The following is an 18049-nucleotide window of genomic DNA, read 5'->3' as shown; positions in this document are numbered from 1 at the left end:
CTTCCAAACTTAAAATAAAGACACAGGACGAGTTATCACCCAACTATGATTGGTTTCAGTATAGGCAGATCAGAGATCTCTACAACTCGGACTGTGCAAAGGGAGGCATAAGAACAGAGAATTCGGAACTAGAGCAGACACTTTTAAAAGAGGATAAGAAGGAAATTTCCAAGGTATACCAAGTACTGTTGAAATGGTATACTGAAGATGAAATAGTTAAAGTACAAATGGTGAAGTGGGCCATAAATTTTAACAAAGAAATAACAATGGAGGCATGGGAACACTTGTGGAAAAACACAATGAAGACTACAACGTGTACTAATATTAAAGAGAACATTTACAAAATGATCTATCGTTGGTACATGACACCAAAGAAGATTGTGCTAGGGAATTCGAACACTTCTAATAAATGCTGGAAATGTAAAAAACATGAGGGCTCTCTGTACCATATGTGGTGGACGTGTGAGGTAGCTAGGCAGTACTGGGGAGAAATAATAAAAGTAATAAGTGAGATTCTACAATTTCAAATTAATAAGAACCCAGAACTCCTGCTACTGAACTTGGGAATGGAGAACATTCCAGCCCAATATAGAACATTGCTATTTTACATGACAGCAGCGGCCAGACTTTTGTATGCGCAAAAATGGAAAGTACAAGAAGTGCCAACTATTGAGGACTGGACTTACAAATTGCTGTATATGGCCGAGATGGACAAAATGACAAGAAAATTGAGAAATCTGGACCCAGGACAGTTCAACACAGACTGGGAGAAGCTGAAGCAACATGTGTTGAAGAAATGGGAGGTGGGAGGAGAACTGTGGCAGTTTGAGAACTATTGAAACATGACAAAATGTAGAGGGGGGTGACTTTACCGGAGGGTAGAGAGAGAAATGAAAATGTCTAAGCAGCTATTTTGTTAGATTGTTATATATAGAAAAATATATAGAATATGAATAGAAAATAACTAACTATAAGGACCGACTAATTAATATTGTTTCTGGTATAATCGTGTAACATGTTAAACTGAATAAGTCTACCTGAAGAAATATATGGATCAAATTGATTGATAACTTTTGACGATAGTTATATAGATGTATAATTAAAGAAAGGAAATTAATAATATAATTAAATATAACTAAAGTAGAATGATGACAAGATATGTAGAAAAAGTAATATACAGAATATAAGTTAAATTGGTTGACTTATATGAATGCATGGATTATATGGTTTATATGGTATATGGTTTATAGAAATATTTGAAACCAGGAAATTATGAAAAAAGGGACAAATTGTTTGTCTAATACGGAAGAAGGGACTTAAAGATAGGGTACAGAGTATTAAAAATAGTTAAAGAATTATTGCTTAGATTAAAGGGAAAGTATATGTTTGTTAGATAGATGAATTTAAAATGAGTAAGGGAAAAGGGACAAAGGGTTGGAAAACTGTTGGAAGTCTACAAAAAAAGGGGGAAAGGGAGGGGGTTAGAAATTGGGAAATGGGAATTGATTGTAATGTGAAATCAAATGATTCTAATTCCAATAAAAATTTTATTAAAAAAAAAAAAGAGCGGGATTGTGCTGAAAGTTCCCTTTGCAGCTCTTGTCCTGTTTACTCGTGGGCTCTGCTAAGTAAATGATGAAATACTTAATGCGTACTGCCCAGATCTGAGTCTTAAAGGATGGATAAGCCATCTGCATCTCCTAGTTATGAGAGAAGCTGCTTGGAACCTGGTCCCTCCCTCCCTTCCTTCATTTGATAATAGAAAATTTTGCAAATGCAGAAATTCAGAAATTGATCTGTCATGGCTTTGTCTGTTTAAAAACAACAAATTGCTACATTGCTATTATGTGCTTTTTCCCCCTTCTCTGCTGTGCGTGACAGTCAAATGTCTCATTGATCATTGTGAAGTAGATTAATATACTGAAGCATGAAATGATACGGCAATTTAGTCTGTGACTGTAGCATTTTTGACAGGATGCAGGCAGATGGAAACCATTGTTCCATTCCCTTTTCTTTGAGTTATGATTTTAGCCTTTCATTGTTCACATGGTAATTCTGATGGTGGCTGGGGTTTCAAAGGCTGGTGAATGTAAGTGGAAAAATCCCAGAGTGTTTTGAGAGATTCTTTTCAAGGAAAAGCTTTGATTTTGGCTCTGCCTTTTCTTTATCTCTCTTCTTTCCCTTCTGCCCTCCACCCATGCCTAAAAAAACAAAAGCACATGTAGAAGTCAAATAACCTAAAGATTTATCAGAAGAAAACCATTTGGTTGGTTGGTTGGTTGGTTGGTTGGTTGGTTGGTAGGTAGGTAGGTAGGTAGGTAGGTAGCTATCTGCTTGCCTTTCTCACTGAGACTGAAGGGAGATTACAGAATAAAGAAATGGGGCAATCATACAACATACAACATCCAGGGAACCATGCAGTTTGGCTGGGATTACAGAATTAATAAGCAGTGCAAATCACAACTACTTAGGCAAGATATAGTGGATTTATAATGCAGTAGAAGATCAGGGCAATTGACTACTGTCCTGTTAAGGTGACCATCTAGAGTGTTCCACTTTAACACAGTTCTATAAAAATGCCCTCCTGAACATTTCAGAACAGTGTTTCCAGTATCGTCTGTTTCACTGTCTCTCTTCTAGTGCAGTCCTACATGGGACTGCACATGCGCAAGCCTGCCGATCGGCAAGGTTCTAAAACTAAAATCCGCTAGGGGCACCTGGCTCCCCAGTGGGCATTTCCCATTGCACATGCCACTGGAGGCAGCACCCCCTCAACCTCAGTTCCTTCTTCGCCGCCAGCCAGGAAGGTTCTTGCTTCATGCCTCATCTGGAAGAAAGAAAGAGAAAGTTGGGTGAGAATGGCTGAAAAAGCACTCTTTAAATGTTGCTCCAATTGTGCAACGAAGATGACGAAAATGGATGGGCACTCCGTTTGTCTAGAATGCTTGGGAGAAGGGCATAATGTTCAAACTTGCGAACATTTCCGAAAATTTATTCCAAAAGCTTGGACTGAAAGAGCTCCTCTGGGAGAGGGCCACGAGAGCCTCAATGTTCCCTCTAAGCAGTGCAGTGTTGTGAGCCAGAAATCTACTTTGTGAGCAGCAACTTGCAAGTTTTGAGCGCACCTTTTCCAAAACCGGAATCCATTTGATTAAAAGACTTTTGAATTAGATTGCCTGAGGCATTGGTATCGGATGCCATCACCCACTTATGCGTATCTTTAAACAAGTCTTCCAGACTGTAAGCTCCATATCGGGCTACTGCATGGTAACTGTGGCCAAAAGATAGAAGGAAAACAAGGGGAAACTGAATCCAAACAAGGCAAAGGGGATGTTGGTTAGAGAGGTTGATATATTGGAGGAGCCTGCATTTACCTGCATTGAATGGGGATGGATCAGTTTTGACATACTCCATTAAAAGTTTCTGAGTTTTATTAGCTTCTAGCCATCTGGTGAAAATGCCTGTCTGTATAAGTTTATCTGCATGTCAGATAAATTTGTTTGGATTTTGCCATATCTTCCAATGTGGAAAGAAGAAGGGAAAATTCCCTGCAGGAAGCAACAAAATGTGCAAAATCTCTCTTATAATAATAAATATTTCATTTACAAAGTGCACGTGCCTCTTACTTCTTCAAACAGTGTTACAAATCCATTCATAACTACAGAGGAGTTAGCCGTGTTAGTCTGTAGTAGCAAAATCAAAAAGAGTCCAGTAGCACCTTTAAGACTAACCAATTTTATTGTAGCATAAGCTTTCGAGAATCAAGTTCTCTTCATCAGATGCATGATCCCAACTGGTCAAATACAGCAGAGGAGGGGAGATAGGGGAGAGAAGGAGACATATATCAGAAGGGGACAGGATGCAATTAGCGGGGAGGCAACCAAAACATTCCTTTGCTAGTAAATGTAAACATCTCCTTTTGGTGTGGAGTCAGTTTGCCGTGTTAGTTTGCTGCAGTAAAAGCCTCAGTCCTTTCTCACTGAGACTCAAGGCAGATTTCACAGTGCAAGTCAGTAAATAATGCAATAGGGAATGGGTTGAAGAAATTTGAAAACAACCAGAAGTTGGATACAGGGCTAAAAGTGTTAAGAAACGCGAACCTAATTTCCTTAACATTTATACCAGGGTAACAATGTGGGGCAGACTTGATGCGGGGCCCAGGTTTGATCCCCAGCTTCTCCAGTTAAAAAAGTAGACCAAGGGTCTGACAAGGCAGGTTCGCATGCGAGTTCTCTGAGTAATGGATTGAGGTCCTTTTCATACCAGCAATGTTGCTGTATACTCTAACCAATCAGTTATGGTGCCTTCAGGTTGTAGTTCAGGTGCAATCAATTTCTGCACGATGGGGGACTCCACCATAAGAACATTTTTTATGCTTCTCTAAACCATGAGAGTGATCTCTCTAAGGATGTGGCCGTGAAACATTCTATGTATCTCAAAAGCAGAAGGGAAACAAATATTTCAGTACAAATACAAAAAATGAAGACAGAAGAACATAGGTCAATTACAGTTCAAACACTGGGCACACATTAAGGAGATCTCATTAGGAAAGGCAGAAACTAAGACAACCGTAGCTATAGCAAGGATCCGCAACTGTCTGCCTGCAAGCTAGATTGGCAGTGAAATCCTGTGGAAAGTTTCTCAAGTATAATTTCATTGACTTTAATAGGCTCAGACTAGAGTAACTCTCCATAGGATTGCACTGTAAAGGACCAAAATAAATTTTATCTACTTGGCACGCCAGCATCACTACCAACATTAGGGGAAAATACAGTAAAAGTTTATTCTCAATTTCACATGGAAGAAAAAGAAAAATATATATATGAGAGGAAGAGATTCTACACTTTTAATGTTTTTTTCTTTTTAAACTGTGTATGTAAAAACACTCAGTGCCTATGTCCCCTGACTGTGAAGTCACTTACCGTTAGATGGTGCCAACTTTATCAGAAAATCTGACTGCTTATGAAGGAGCTGGATTGACCAGCAAAATATATCTCCAGTTGGTCAGCTAATTTTTAGAGAACAGAGAATCACACCGCAGCCTCCTCCGGGTCCCAGCACTGCAAGCGTGTAGCGGACAGGCCGTGAGGCCGGCCGCACCATGCCATAGCTGCCTCCGGGTCCCAGCACTGCAAGCGTGTAGCGGACAGGCCGTGAGGCCGGCCGCACCATGCCATAGCTGCCTCCGGGTCCCAGGGCTGCAAGCCTGTGGCGGAGAACCCGCAAGGCCAGCTGCCCCACGCCGCCGCTGCCTCCTTCAGGTCCCGGTGTGGTGGAGAGCCCGCAAGGCTGGCCACCCAATGCCGATGCCTTCTCCAGGTCCCGGGGCTGCGAGCAAGCGGCAGACAGGCCATGAGGCCGGCCACGCCACGCCACGCCACAGCTGCCTCCTACGGGTCCTGGTGCTGTGAGCATGCAGTGGAGAGCCCAGAAGGCTGGCCACCCGACGCTTCCTCCAGGTCCCGGGGCTGCGAGCATGTGGCGGACAGGCTGCGAGGCTGGCCGCCCCGTGCTGCCACCTCCTCTGGGTCCCGGGGCTGCAAGTGTATGGCGGAGAGCCTGCGAGGCTGGCCGCCCCACACTGCCACCTCCTGCAGCTCTCCCTTCCTCTGTGCCATGGCTGAGGCTGCATTAGGCCCTCCAGGCAGGAAACACGGAAGCCGGGGCTGCTCCAGGCGCACAAGCCTGGGGCAGCACCAAGGCGGGGCATGTGCTGGGCTTCTCAATTGTGTGTTGGGGTGTTAAAATTAGTGCGCTATTGCACAGGAGCTCACAGCGGGAACAGTGGTTGTGGAGATAGTAATGGCATACTTTGTAAACCGCTTTGAGTGGGCATTAAGTTGTCCTGAAGGGCAGTATATAAATCGAATGTTGTTGTTGTTGTTATTCCCACACTGAGTATAGTTGGTCTCCAATAGGAACCCTTTGAGCCTGTCCCATAAGGAATGATTTAAACAAGTCCTAACACACATCCCCACCCCAATACTTACTACTGTCTCCAAATACCTAAACAGGATGGTGTGGTCTACTTTGTTGAAGGCTGCAGAAAGACCCAGGAGGAGCAACAAGGAACCATGGCCTTTGTCTAAATTCAGGTCAAGATCATCAACTAGGGCCAACAGAACCATCTCCACCCCATAGCCTGGCCTAAAACCAAAGTACAAGAGATGTCCAAGAAGGTCAGAGTTAGCCAACTCCTGCTGTCTCAATCACTTTGCCCAGAAAGGGCAGATTAGAGACTGCGCGATAACTGGCTACATCATCTTTGTCTAAGGCTAAGGGAAGGTGCCTTCAGTTAGTGCCTGATCAAGGACTCCTTTATATGGTCTTTACATGGTTTTATGAGCCAGGATGAGCAAGGATCCAGAGTACAAGTAGTGGCCTTCACAGGTGCTAGTATTCTGTCAATATCCATCACTATGACCGGGTCAAAATGATTCAGAAACTGACCAGATGGTGGTTAAGTATTACTTCAGCTCACCTGTATTACAGGTTACATGATCTGAGCATATTTGAGCTATTTTAACAGCACAAAAACGTTGCAAATATGTTGTTGTGAATTGTTCTTTAACCAGCTTTAATTGTTCAGATTTAGGGGTCAAAAGATGTCGAGATACCTTAAACAGGTGGGATGGACATGAATTAGCTGAAGCAATAGTTTCAAAAAAGCAATCTTTGCTGCTGTCACTACTGTTTCATGCTCTATCAGATTCAGCACGAGTTTTCTGTCAGCATCTTTGCAAACATCTTCCAGTCCTTTTAGATCACCCAGCTCATTGGTGAATCATGGGCCTGGTTTCCGCTGCAAGGGATGGAGGGGTTGGCAAGGAGCAATCTTGTCGATAGCATCAAGAAGCTTCAGATTCAGTGTGTTACGGTGCAGCCAGGGCTCAGTGACACTGAAGGCTCCTCAGAGGAGAAGGGGCCCTACTTAACCAGCCCAGGGTCGACAGGAGCCAACCAGCAGGGGAATGAGGAGCAGGCATGCCAGGACCTACAGCCAGAAGCTGGGTCAGAAGCAACTCCATCCTCCAGCTCTGACCCAGCATGTGAAGCCCAGCTAGCCGCTCCCAGCCCTCAAGGATCACCAGTGCCTCTGGAACACTGTAGACGCAGACTAAGGGCAGAATTACAAGCAAAAAGGCACAGTGCACGCTTGGTGGCTCGAAGGCAGGTGCCTGCTGACAGTGAAGACGAGTCTTTACAAGACTGTGCCTGAGAAGCCGGCTGGGTGTGTGATGTATGGGCATGCAGACTATAAAGCCTCCGGAGAGATGCTTCGGGGCGTGGACCAATGTTTACATTGAGAAGCTGACCTGCCGGCACTGCCTGATTGATTACTGGAAGATTGACCTCAGCCTGAATGACTCTGAGTTTTGGCTACTCCCTCTCTGACTTATCTTGAAAGACTGATCGCTGGAGGACCCGACCCCTGCCTGAACAACCTGACTTTGTTATTCTGAGTAACTGGAAGAGACGCTGTAACCTGATACCGGAGCCTGGCCGTCAGTACACTCTGCCTCCACCACAGCCTCAATAGAGCCTGAGTTCGGAATTCTAAAATCCCCCAGTACATTCTGCAATCCAGAAAGATCCATGAGCCTTCATGGGCAGACCATTTTAGCTAGGCCTCCCCCATTTTGTAGGATATTAGGGCCATACCTACCCCTGACTTCAGGTAACAATCAGTCCATGGTTGAGGCTGGATCTCCAATTCCCAAAAGAAAACCTTCCCTCAAAGGCTCAGAGTAAAAGATTAAGTCATTTTCATGCATCGGGTTTCATTATTTGAGAGAGGCATAAGGCTGCCAAGGAAGCTATTGAGTTCTGGTCCGGCCAGCATGAGATTTCCAAGGCCCTTAATGACTATGGCTAGCCATTGTATTGCTGCAGGTTAGACCATATCGCTTGGCTAAGAGAAGCCCAGTCTTAAATTCCTGCTCATCAGTATAAAGGCAATGAATGGCCTTTAGGCAGAACAACCTAGCTATTGGGCCAGGCAAGCTAACAGATCTAAGTTTTTTTAAAAATTTTTATTGGATGGGTTAACAAATATAAACATACAAGTCATTGCCATTTTCCACCCCATTGCATTTTCCCCATCCTTCCCCCCCCCCTTTTTTCTGGTGACTCCCAACAGTTTTCCATCCCCAACTTAATCTAAAGAATATATCATATCCTAAAATCTATAATATATATAATATACATCTAGTCTATTTACTTATATTAACTATCATAATATAATACTTATCTAAATTAAGAGTGTAAAAATTATATAGCCATATAATAAGTACATGTATATATATAAAATATACTATTCCTTAACTCCCTATTATCTATATTATAAATCTATTCTGTTACATCCCTAAAATATCATACATACTTACTATTACCTATACAATCTTGTTGTTCAATCTTATACTTTCCCAAATAATTATACTATCTTACTCTTAAATTTATACTAATATAATACTGTAACTCTCTAACTCTATACTATTCCATTAAAATATAATAATATACCCCCTTTTAACCTTAAGTGACTTTCTATCTCCCCTTAACAACTATCCAAAGACCACAATTTCCCCTTCATGTCCCACTTTTTCTTCACATATTTCTTAAATTTTTCCCAGCTTAATGTATATTCCAGTTCTTCTTGTTCTTTCAATTTCCTTGTTAACTTGTCAATTTCTGCCATATTCAGAACTTTCGAAATCCAATCTTCCATAGATGGTATCTCCTGAGTCTTCCACAACTGTGCATAACACATTCTGGCCGCCATAATCATATAAAATACCATAACTCTGTCCATTTTATCAAAGTCCTCTAGGTTCATGCATAATAACAACAATTCTGGGGTTTTATTTATATTCCTTTGTAAAATATCCGACATAACCTTAACTATATCCCCCCTAACAGATCTAAGTTTTTAATGTGTTCTATTTTGTTTACCGGAAGCTGCCTTAAACTTCAGAGTGCCATACAGAAATATGTTAAACAAAATAAATATATAAAAACACTGCTGCAAAGATACATTGGTACTCATGGAAATGTGGTCTATAGGTATTTCCCCAACCAAATATACCAAAGAAAGGCTCTATATGACACCTGTTTAACAAGCTACAACTGGCATCTTAATATGGCTGAGGTGGTGTATAGGTAATAAGGTTCTAGGGATGGATGTGAAAGATCTGCTGATAAAAAATCAGGAATGTTCTGCCTAATATTCTGCTTCTGTTTTGCAGATATGAACAATGTGTTATCTTTGTGGGGCTAGCCTAATCCAAAACAGAATTTGGTCATGTACAAAGTGGGCTAGTAAGAAGTATTCATGCTATGGGACTGTTAACTGTTAAAAGCCAGAACCTTCTTGTCTTCTGAAGCCTCCCCTTACATTTTTGTGTGGTGCACTGGTTTGAGGAGTAGGTTTATTAATACACTTTGTAGGTGGAAGGCTTTGGAAGAAGGGCAAGTAGTGCATACCCAGTATCAAAGAGTGAATATGGTTTATACAGTGGTACCACACTGACACTATTGTTACAATTGTAGGAAAGAGCAAGAGTCCAGTAGCACCTATAAGATGACCAAAATTTGTGGTAGGGTATGAGCTTTCATGGTGAGCCTCCATTCTGAAGAAGCAAGCTATGGCTCACAAAAGCTCATACTCTACCATAAATTTTGTTAGTCTTATAGGTGCTACTGGACTCTTGCTCTTTGCTACTGCTACAGACAAACATGGCTACACATCTTGATCCATTGTTACAATTGTGTAGTATGAGCAAGCTGTTAATTATGTAGCTTTTTACTTGCAATTTTTAAATTGGCCCTGGCTCAGGAATGTGTACTTCGTATACATTGTATATAATTGCTACCCCAACTGTTCTTCTGTTAGCTTTTCTTCCCCTCTTGGACTTTTTGTTTGTTTTTGCTGAGACTCAAAAGTAGATCATCTTTGAGCAAGTAATAGCTTGGCGATTACACTACCCATTCTTTAACCACAGCCCAGGGCTTTATGAACGGACAAAAAAGATTGAGACCCACTGTTTGCCTCCTCCTTTCTACTTATGCTGATCCTGCTATAGAACTGTGAAAAAAGTCATGTCCTTGTGCATATAGTAGGGAAATGATTTCTTGCTTTCATTGCTACCAGAAGCAAAGTTACAGTGGGCAGAGTTCCTAGCCAAGGCTGAAGGAGCTTTGTTCAAGGTTACAGAGAGCACTGCATGTTGCAGCATCAACATTTTCTCTCTACATGTTTTTGTGTGTCAAACTGTGCTTTACTAAGGTGATCCCTTGTTCTTTTGGGAAGTAAAACAGAAGGAGGGTGGCTGGGTGATAAGAGTGATCTTGCAGACAAAGCGGCCTTGGTCACATTCAGCTCCTTTTTCTTCTCTCGCATTAGATTGCTGCTGAATCCCATTATCACTGCTCTCTTCTGCAGGAAGAGACACTGAACGCATCTCCCTAAGCCTCTTGTTCCCTGGCAGCAGCTGTTTATTTACTCAGTGCATTTTTATTCAGTCCTTCCTCTGAGCAGGTCAGGAAGTTGTACCTATCTCTCGCCTCCTCCCTTTTTACCCTCACAACAAGTCAGTTTCATGGGAAGTGGGGATTTCAACCCAGTTCTCCCCTGTGCCTAGTCCAGCACACTCATCCTTCACCTCACTGGCTCTCTCATTGACAAGGCCATCTTTTGAGTTAAACAATGCCTCCTAGGTATGCTAAGACTTGGGGGGAGGATCCTTCAATCCATTCCTCCCCAAAGTCAGCACAACAGAGACATGGACCCCTCCCACTTCTTATTCACTTCTGTTGTTTCTTTCAGTCATGCACTTCCTGTATTTTGTAAAAATTCATACACTGCTTCTAAGCTATAAATAGGGTCTCAGGACAGCTTACAGGTATTAAAATGTAGTAAAATCAATACAAAACATTAAAACAGCCATCCTGGCAGTAGCTTCCTTGCTTCCAAAGGGTCATGTAAAATAAAACAATTTCCCTCCACTTATGAAAGATTGCAAATGAACTGTTAGCATGGGGAGTGAACAATTGGCACATTAAGGGAAGTCACTCTCTGACATGGGGGAGGCTGAAAGGTCCCTTAGCTGGCATATCGAAGTGAGTGGATGCAGTTATACATTGAGATTAGAAGTGTCCTGTGGCTGTAATAATATTCTTACACCTCTCTCCATGCATTCCCCCCCCCTTCAAAACATAGCTCTTAGTACTTTTTTTCTCCATTATCTCCCCCCACCAACTATCTGGTTGGATAGTTGGACAGTGAAGATTCCGGTCTCCTGAACTTCAGGTTCCTTCCCAACTACAAGTAGCAGTTGGAGAAGGGGGTGTAGGTGGCTCAGAAAGGGTCTCATAGTAGCCAAGTCCTGCTACTACAATGGATGGATTTGGTAAGTGATGCTTAGGCAGCACATTGAAGCTGTTTGTTCGTGATTGCTTTTTACGGTCATAGGTAGTAGGGATTTTCCAAAAAGTTAAAACTGAGTTTCCAGGTATTGCAAATGATCTGCATAATGTTTCTGGGTAGTAGAACCCAATTATTTATTATTATACCAGTTCTTTGGTTAAACTCCTTTCCTTTTGCTGATACAATCAGCCCTAAGTTTTTTTCTCTTTCTGTTGCAGATCGTCCATGGATTTGGAACATTCCTTATACTAAAGCACCAGACACACATGGAAATATGTGGGTTCCTAAATGAAAAGTTTAAGTTCCCGCTAAAACATCAGCATCTATTACTGAGTCCACTGACTAACCCTGGAGAGAGGGTGGTTTCAATAATACAGATTTATACACAGATTAAAGCTTTTTCTCTAAAAAAATAATTTTAGATTGAAAGCTTTTTTGGGAAACGGTATCAGCTGTGTAACTACTTCTTGAAAATATAATGCTTTTAAAATTACATTTTATAAACTTGAAAAGACCCAGATGAATGATGTCAGAAGGCTTTCTTTGTAAATGAGTATGAAAACATTGTGTTTCCTGAAAATAGTAGCCCCAATAAGGGGAAATTTTTATACAGTTTGAAATAAAGTGAATAAAAGTACTTAGTTATATTTGTCATTAAAATATGAACTCTGGATTTTTGTTTGTGCTGCTGTTCCCCTGTCTTGTAAAAGTGGAGTTCTGCCATAAATGATGGTACTCATTACATAATGCTTTTCAGCAGAGACTACATTCTATACTGCCATTCCATTTTGTTGTTCCTGTAGTCTTTCAGGTCAATAAAGCAGGTGAGGTATTAATAGAAAAAGCAAAGGTTGACCTGGCACATGGAGATATATAATGCACATATGGAAAACTGTCCAGTTGTGGAGTCCATAAACATCATTGCCTGTAGTGCTCAGATGTCCTGGTTACATAAAAAAAAATCTGCCAAACAACTGTTGTGTTAACTATGCATTAATTTCATGCTTCCTGGTGATACTTCTAAATAAGGGCACCCAAAATTCTTTTTTAGATTGTTTCCTATTGAACTAGTGGGACTTCTGAATAAGAATGCATGTTATTAGGCTCTTTGGCTAACAGATGTTGTATATTGCAGTGGTCACTGAGCTTCTTTTTCTCATCCTTAGTTACTATAACTAATTACTGAATTGATTATATTAATTCACCATACCTGCTGAAGATAGTTCAGCAGGTATGGTGAATTAATATAATTAATTTGTGTGGAAACCAATGTTAATGATGAAGCCTGCTTCTGTTAAGAGTTAGCTTACAGATAACAAAGATACTGTGATGGACCCTGTGCTTCAATTTTAATGCTGATGAATTAAATAAATTCCTCAGAGGTATGACTATTTTTTGCCAGCTGATTCTAGCCATGATTACTCAGGAGTGAGTCTCATGAATTCCAGTAAGGCACACTTCTAAAGAAATATACTTTGGACTGGCTCAAAACATGCAAGTTGCCAGTGTAATTGTCAGAGCACTGATAGAATATGCTCTCCTAGTGCATTTTCTGCCAAAAGAGGAGTTAGCAGCATTTGGGACTAATTGTGGTTTCCAAATAGTCTTCAAGGGCTGCTCATGTTACACTAGCTCTAATATTGAAGAAAGCAAGGCATGGTTATGTCCTGGTTCTAGTACCAGGCATATCAGGCAAACAAGTCAAAGTTGACAGCTCTCCTTTATAGTAATGTTCCATGCAAACCTGTGGATCGTGTGTCCCCGGCCGATCAATAAAGAGACACATGAAGAGTCCAGTGAGGGAGAGACTAAGGCATTTAATTAACTGCAGAAGAGGACATACACAGAAAGTGAAAGCCCCTCTGCACCTGCCGCTCTTCGGGGCTCCAAATGAATGATGAGATTTTGTACCCTTGGGCTAATTAGCAAGAATTACAATATTGGAATGTACATTAGTCAATCTTAATGAGCGTACAGATGACCTGGCGAGAGTCCATTGGCTATATTGTTGAAGGCTTTCACAGCTGGAGGATGGTGGTGGTTGTGGATTTTCGGGGCTGTATGGCCGTAGTCTTGGCATTGTAGTTCCTGATGTTTCACCAGCAGCTGTGACTGGCATCTTCAAAGGTGTAGCACCAAAAGACAGAGATCTCTCTCAGTGTCAATGTGTGGAGAAATGTTAGCAGGTAATTTATATCTACTCAGAAAGGTGGGTTTGGGCTGAGTCATCCTGTACGAGTTTCCCAGGGTGTGGAATGCTAATGAGGGGAAGCTTCACTGTATCCTGAGGAGGTTCTTTTGCATATGAATCGGTGGTTGATACGCTAATCTTATCTGCAGAGCTATTGTAAGATGTAGAGTCTTTTGTATTGTCGAAGGCTTTCATGGCCGGAGAACGATGGTTGTTGTGGGTTTTCCGGGCTGTATGCGGATGACCAAGGTATCTAGAAATGGGAGTTTACCCTCGATTTCTTTCTCCATGGTGAATTGTGAGTTCGGGTGGATATTGTTGAGGTGGTTTAAAAAGTCCATCAATTCTTCCTTGCCATGGCTCCAAATGATAAAGGTATCATCCACGAACTGGAACCAGACTGTAGGTTTGTGGAGTGCTGATTCTCAAGCTGTTTTTTCAAAATGTTCCATGTAGAAGTTTTCTATAACCAGGCTGAGAGGTTATAACCAAGCTGAGAGGGCTTCCCATGGCCACCCCATCCATCTGTTCACAGAATTCGTTATCCCATTGAAAGTAACTGGTTATCAGACAATGGTGGAATAAGGCATATCCTCTGGAAAAATCTGATTAATCAGTGTGATTGTGTCTTTTACCAGAACCTTAGTAAAAAGAGATACAACATCAAAACGGACGAATATGTCCCGTGGATTGAGTTTCAGAGGACTGATTTTGTTGATGAAATGTTCTGAGCCTTTGATGTAAGACGTGGTTTTTCCAATGTGGTCCTGTAGAAAATTGTCCAGATGTTTAGCTAATTCATATGTTGGTGAACCAATGGCACTCACGATGGGTCGGAGTGGGACTGAATCCTTATGCATTTTAGGGAGTCCATATAGTGGTGGCTGTGCTTCTGTCTTGCATAGTTTACTGTGCATGTTGGGATGAAGTGAGGAATTCCTGATCAGCGTGTTTGTTAGCCTGGTGATTTTGCAGGTTGGATCTCGTTTTAGCTTTCCATATGTGGAAGGGTCCAGAAGTTCCTTAACCTTCCTTTTGTATTCTGTTTTCATAATCACTGTGGCATGGCCTTTGTCAGCTGGTAGAATAATGATGTCTGGATCCGCATTGAGGGTCTTGATGGCGTTCCTCTCCTTGCATGTTATATTGATGGTGAGAAGCTTCTACAGGATTACATCGGAAAAACCACGTCTTACATCAAAGACTCAGGAACTACTGAACTCTCCCATACAGCAGAGTTCCTCTGTAGGCACTTGCAGGCTGGTAAGACCTTGACAGAGCTGCCGTTCCCAAGGAATGTTCATGCTTTTGTCTACATAAGCTTCCACTGTGCAGCGGGCCAGAAGAGAGAACTGGAGGCATTCCCTGGCTGGCATTAAAGGCCTGCTCCTGCACCACCTGTAAGGCGGCACTGCTGTGGTAAACGGGCACAGCAATCTCAAATTAGGTAAAAACAAGACTGCAGAAATATTAATAGTTCTGAAATACTGTAATTTTATTTCAGGCATAAGGGAAAAAATCCAAAAGTGGAACAAAGAGCAATATTGCTCATTCAACATTTGGACCAATGAGTGGAGCACTCTTATTTAACTTGATTACAGCACTATGCAGGAACATGCTTATGAAGTAATCCAAACAGAAATGAAGAAAGGCTGATTGCCTGCTGATCATCCGTGGAAACCCCTTGTGGAGAAAGTGTTAATGAAAGGCATGAACAAAATTATTGAGTCCTAAAAACACAGCAGGAATACTTTAGACTGTTTGAATAAACACAGAAATGATCAGCTTCTAGAAGTTCAATGAATAAATATCTAGAAGTACAGCAGACATTTTAACCCCTCCTGAGCAGGTGAGCGAGAAGTAATTGTTGCATCTCAAATACATGAACTCTCTTTTTACATTCCCCAAAGAAGAAACTTCTAAGAAGTCACTGAAACTGTAATATAAGTATTACATTGTTGCACAAATGGCAGGCTCATGTTGCCTGGTGTGCGGTCTGCCCAATAACTACACCAAGCTGGAGAATCTCAAGAGGGGAAAGTTTTCTTCTAGGAATAAATGGAGTACAGAGTATTATGTATTGTGTCAAGAAAAACAGCTCTGCCCTGCCTGAGTTAGGCAGGACGGATCTTTTTATACCTTGCCTTTCTGAAGCAAAGCCCAGCCTCTATTCTTTGTTTGCTTCTCAGCTCTAAGTGCAATTTCCTTACTTCCTTATCTTACCAGTTCTAACTAGCTTTTTTACAGCTTCTGCAGTTTTGCTGCTTCAGCTATTTCCTGCACATTGAAGGTCCAGCAAACTCGGATATTGTCTATACTGCATGCTAATAATATGGCATTGCTCTTGCTCCTAATTTTGCTTACAGCATGAACCTGCAAAATAAAAACAAACTCTCTTACTGGAAGAAAAAACCTCCCAGAAAAACTACCTTATTTTCTTACCTTGGCATGTTAAAACATCACATTCTTAAAGGGGAACAAGTATCTGCCTAGACATTATTGTGTGTCCAGATAAAAAAAATCCCATAATTTGTTGTTGGATTAGAAGGACAGAAAGCCTTCACCGCACCTTCCATTCATTCCACTGGGGATACTGATTTATTTTAAAAAAGCAACCTTTCATAAAAAATGTAATTGTTTTAGCATTAACAGACTTACAATCTATCCAGCTCCCCCTCACTCTTACATATCAGCTCTGCTACTGATTTTTAGCAAGAAAAGTGCGCCAATGTCACTCATGTGCAGATGATCAATGGTAAGGGCAGCATTGGAAAACACATATTCTACAGGCACAGACAATTGTAGTGTGCACAGGTAACCCTTCGCCAACTTTACAAGCTTTCAGAAACATTCTGACAGTAACATATAAATTGTAAATGAATCCTCATTGCTTAAAGTCTTACATCTCTACATTCCACACATGCACACCTCTCTGTACACTGCAGAATTTCTGCTTGCCATTTCTACATTACCTCTGCTTATTTTGATTTGGCAGAGTGATGGAATCACTCAAGGCCATGAGTGGAAAAACAAGTTTATTTGGAATGATCATTCAATGCTGCAAAACAAAACAAGCTTACATCCTCCAAAATAGTGAGGTCCTTTGTTTTTATACAGTATAGCAAATAGCCTGATCACATTAGAAATTATTAAGTTGTAAACTGTTCCCTTTCTCTGCTCGTTAATCAATAGTTTCTCTCAAGGAGTTGTCAAGCTGACACCTTGGGCACCATCCTGCATTCCAGCAAGGAGACAGGAATAATAAAAGGGAGGAAATCTCCTGTTATAAAGAACACTTCCTGTTTTAAAACAAGATTACTTAAGTTTCAAATAGTCAAGTATGTAGAAAGGTCAATGGAGTAAATAATGCTAACCTTGGGCTTTTCCACATGGGGTTTTTGATCTGTTATCAGGTTTTCCTCTTCTATACAATATTCTTGCTCTCCTGGTTTTTCATCAAGGTTTTCCAGACCAGTTTTGTAGTGGTCTGAAAAAACACAGGGTGAAAAAATGGGAAAGGAACAATTCTGTGTGCAAGGAAGGGGGAAAAACTGATACAATTAAGAAGCCAAGCTGGAGCAAAAACCTGGTGCAGAAAAGCCCCTTGCTAGACCAATAACCTTTCTCAGTATAAGACAGCTTCATGCATGAGCATCATACAAGACGACAATCATACAAGATGACAAAGCAACATAAAGGACTTTCAAATCAGAACTGAAAGCAAAACTGAACGTGTGGTTATATCATCAGATTTGCCTTCATTATATCCAAAGAATGTAAGATTTTTGATCAACTTTGCTATCAGAGCAAGACGGAACTCTCTCTCTCTCTCTCTCTCTCTCTCTATATATATAAAGATTTGCCTTCATTGTTTCTTGTAAATATAATTTCACAGTTTCATTTTAATAAATACTTATATTTCTACATAATGCCCATTTTCATTCAAGTTTTCTCAGCATTTTAAAATATTCTTACGTATTTCCCCAAAATACAAACATGACACGCCCTAAAAACTTACAGGATGAATTGAATGAATTGCAGGATACAGGAATAGAAAAAAAAATGGGTTAGATAACTTCTACCCTGTCTTACCTGCCCCCTTGATTTACTTACCAGACTATCCAAATTATTTATGATTTACTTTCTCATTATCTGAAAGACTATAAACTCTTGTGTCTGTCCCCATTGTTTGCCCCCCCCCCCATTGTTTGTCTGGTTACCCATTGTAAAGAATAATTTCTTTTTTAAAAGCTCAGAATGGAAATTGGCCGTGTGGATCTGGAGGTTATTCACTCTTTGCAATTTAGGGATAACACCACATGTGAAATACAGTCTTGTGTGTGTTATTCACAGATCGTTGTTTTTTCAGGACAGTTTGCTCTCTTCTTATGGGATACAAAAGAGGCAACCCAAGAATACCGATCCAGAGGAGTTAG

General features: G+C 41.1%; 1 protein-coding gene across 2 annotated transcripts in view; it reads left to right on the top strand.

The window, feature by feature from the left end:
• Positions 1-12194, top strand: part of LOC129325240 (tyrosyl-DNA phosphodiesterase 1-like) — a 53590-nt gene extending 41396 nt beyond the window's left edge. For both annotated transcript variants that reach the window (XM_054972869.1, XM_054972868.1), the window contains one exon: positions 11641-12194. In XM_054972869.1, the coding sequence (XP_054828844.1) occupies positions 11641-11714 (74 nt within the window). In that variant the 3' untranslated portion in view covers positions 11715-12194. The remainder of the gene's footprint in view (positions 1-11640) is intronic.
• Positions 12195-18049: the final 5855 nt, after the last annotated feature.

Source organism: Eublepharis macularius, chromosome 2 (assembly GCF_028583425.1).
Source record: "Eublepharis macularius isolate TG4126 chromosome 2, MPM_Emac_v1.0, whole genome shotgun sequence".
In the NCBI taxonomy this organism is placed as follows: domain Eukaryota; kingdom Metazoa; phylum Chordata; class Lepidosauria; order Squamata; family Eublepharidae; genus Eublepharis; species Eublepharis macularius.
This window is presented reverse-complemented; position numbering and strand designations above follow the sequence as displayed.